General features: G+C 58.1%; 1 protein-coding gene across 1 annotated transcript in view; it reads right to left on the reverse strand.

The window, feature by feature from the left end:
* Positions 1 to 2,417, reverse strand: part of CBFA2T3 (CBFA2/RUNX1 partner transcriptional co-repressor 3) — an 82,188-nt gene that overhangs the window by 3,878 nt on the left and 75,893 nt on the right. Inside the window, exons 14-15 of the mRNA XM_077754193.1 lie at positions 1,265 to 1,296; positions 97 to 190 (exon numbers count right to left, since the gene is read on the reverse strand). Coding sequence (XP_077610319.1) covers positions 97 to 190; positions 1,265 to 1,296 — 126 coding nt within the window. The remainder of the gene's footprint in view (positions 1 to 96; positions 191 to 1,264; positions 1,297 to 2,417) is intronic.

The raw sequence follows: 2,417 nt of genomic DNA on the forward strand, positions 1-2,417 counted from the left end.
CCGCCCGAGTGGCATGTGCCGACACAGCACTTCCCAGGCCCTTCCCCTCCTGCCGGCTCTGGGCCTCAGCTTCCCGGCGGCAAGCCTCCTGCCCACCTGGCCGCAGTCCCCGATGCCCGCAGGGTCCACCCGGCAGCCTGTGCTGGGCCCTCCATGCCCGGCTGCGGCAGCCCCCGTGCGTGGTGGCTTCCTGACGTGTGGGACACGAGTGTGGGAACCACACCGGGAAGACAGCTTGAGGGTGGCTGAGCTCTTCCCAACAGCTAGGGAGGGAGGGGCTGGCCCATCGGGGCCCCGCAGCCTGTGGCGTGGCTGGGACGCCACCGGCCGGCCGGCATGCTTTCTCTGATGTGTCTGCTTGTCCCCGAAGGTCCCCTTGTGAGGGGAGGCAGACAGGCTCGCTCCTCCATGCCCCGCCTCAGACCAGTGGCCCAGCCCGGTCCTGATGTCAGGGTCATGAGTCCTCGGGGCCTTCGATCCGCTCACCCAGACCCCGCACCCCGTACCCCGGACAGACGCTCTTCATAGCCAGCCACTCACCGGCACAACCTCGGGGAACAGGGTCCAAGAGCACCCCCTGCACGGTGCACGTCCGAAACCACTGTTTTAAGAGGTCGGATGCTCGCCGAAGAGAAAGTCGGGAGCCTGGACACGCCAGGGGAGGCCCCGACTGTCCCGTCAGGAGCCCAGACCCCAAACCGGTCCTCGCTTTTCTGAAATCCCCAAAAGCAACCCCCTGACACGTCCACAGACCCGTGGCTGGAGCCTGGGGAAATTTCCAGAGGATAGGATGGGGCCCCCTCGACTTCGAGAACTGGGTTCTGCTGCGAGGCGGGTGTGGGGCGGCCCCCAGCCTGCGGCAGCTGGACGGAACCCCGCCTCTCGGTACCGAATGAGGGACTCTTACAACCTGACAGACTCACAGCAAAGCCCACTGCTCCCACAGGACACGGTTCCGATTTCCTTGAAAACCTACTTCCTAAACTTTATATGCTTCCGTAGTTTCTCTTTTTTATTTGGCAAACATCCCTTCATCCTTCACCACGAACATCATTATTTGGACCTCTGCAAGGACTATGTACATTCACATTAACGTATGACGCCGTCGACTTCTTGCCTCGGGGCGGGGCCCCCAGGAGCCCGTTTCAGTAGCTGGCCGCTCCCCGGATTGCACTGCAGTCCCGCGGGTCCCTCTCAGCGATGCAAGAAAATGCCAGACTGTGGGACGAGTCCTCCCACTGAGTACACGTGAGGCTTTCCTTACGCCTTCATCTCCTCCTTGAGATCACGGGGCGGCTGAGTGGGGCGAGGGCACAGGGCTGGGGGACGAGAGAGCGCCTCCCCCAGGAGCGGCTGGACAGGGACGCGGGTTATATACAGCTGACCGAGCCTCCGGCGGGTGCGCTGAGAACAGACCTTTCTTGTCTGTAGCTTTTCTTCTATTTCTGCAACAGCGTGAAGAGAGGGGAGCAGGTGCGGCCGGGCCGGCCTCGCGGGGCGGGGGGGGAGAGGTAGAGGAGAAGCGGCAGTCACAAGGCCCAGTTGCTGTCTCCTGCTGCTTCGAGAAGCAGTCAGGAATCAACCCGAAAGATTGTCACAGTTTTGTTTCGGAATTCTTCTCTCCTGGGAAGGACACGTTAGCGCTTTCTCACAAGTGGAAAACATGCAACGTGATGAAAAGTCACAGAGGGCGTGAGGACAGTCGGGGGGGGGGGCCCTGCACGCATGTCCACGCGGCGCTGGCGCGCCCAGCGGAGGCTCTGCCGTCGTGGGAAAGAGACACGCCGCTTCTTGTCGGGCGACGCCCTCCAGATCCCGGTCCCCCGCACCCCAAACACAGAATCGAGGCGAGCGAACAGGACACAGGTGAACAGATCCAGGAGTGGGGGGAAACCGTGGGGAAGCTACTTTGGCAGTGACAAAAACGTTTTGGATTCTGACTTTTTGTGTTTGCTTTTTGGATTTCCTTTGGAGCAGAGGTGTGTCCGGCATCCTTGGCTGGCTAGCTGGCAAGGTAGCTTACAGGTGTGCTTCCTTCCCGGTTTTTAAAAAAACTTTTTGGATTTCTACTTAAAGCCAAAGAGTTTGACATTAAAAAGAAAAAAAAAAATCTGAAACCAAAATACGTTTCTTGAGTTGGAAATTGAAACCTTTTTTACCGTCTTCACCGCATTGGCCACACGGCCCCGGGGTGGCTTCTGTGTCACGGCGGCTCAGACCTCCAGCTATAAAATGACAATTTCCTGTTTCCCTTTTTAATGGGGAAGGGGACAAAACCCCCATTTTCTGTGTCCATTTCTGAGTAGTTCTGTTCCACAAAACCCCCCCAAATTCTTCACTGAAAATATAATCCACCAAACAATTAGAGTTTTTTCATTAAAGAGAGAGTGTGTGAAAGTCAGAGACAGAAGAATGGA

This window comes from Crocuta crocuta, unplaced genomic scaffold (genome assembly GCF_008692635.1).
Source record: "Crocuta crocuta isolate KB4526 unplaced genomic scaffold, BGI_CrCroc_1.0 scaffold61, whole genome shotgun sequence".
Taxonomy (NCBI): Eukaryota; Metazoa; Chordata; class Mammalia; order Carnivora; family Hyaenidae; genus Crocuta; species Crocuta crocuta.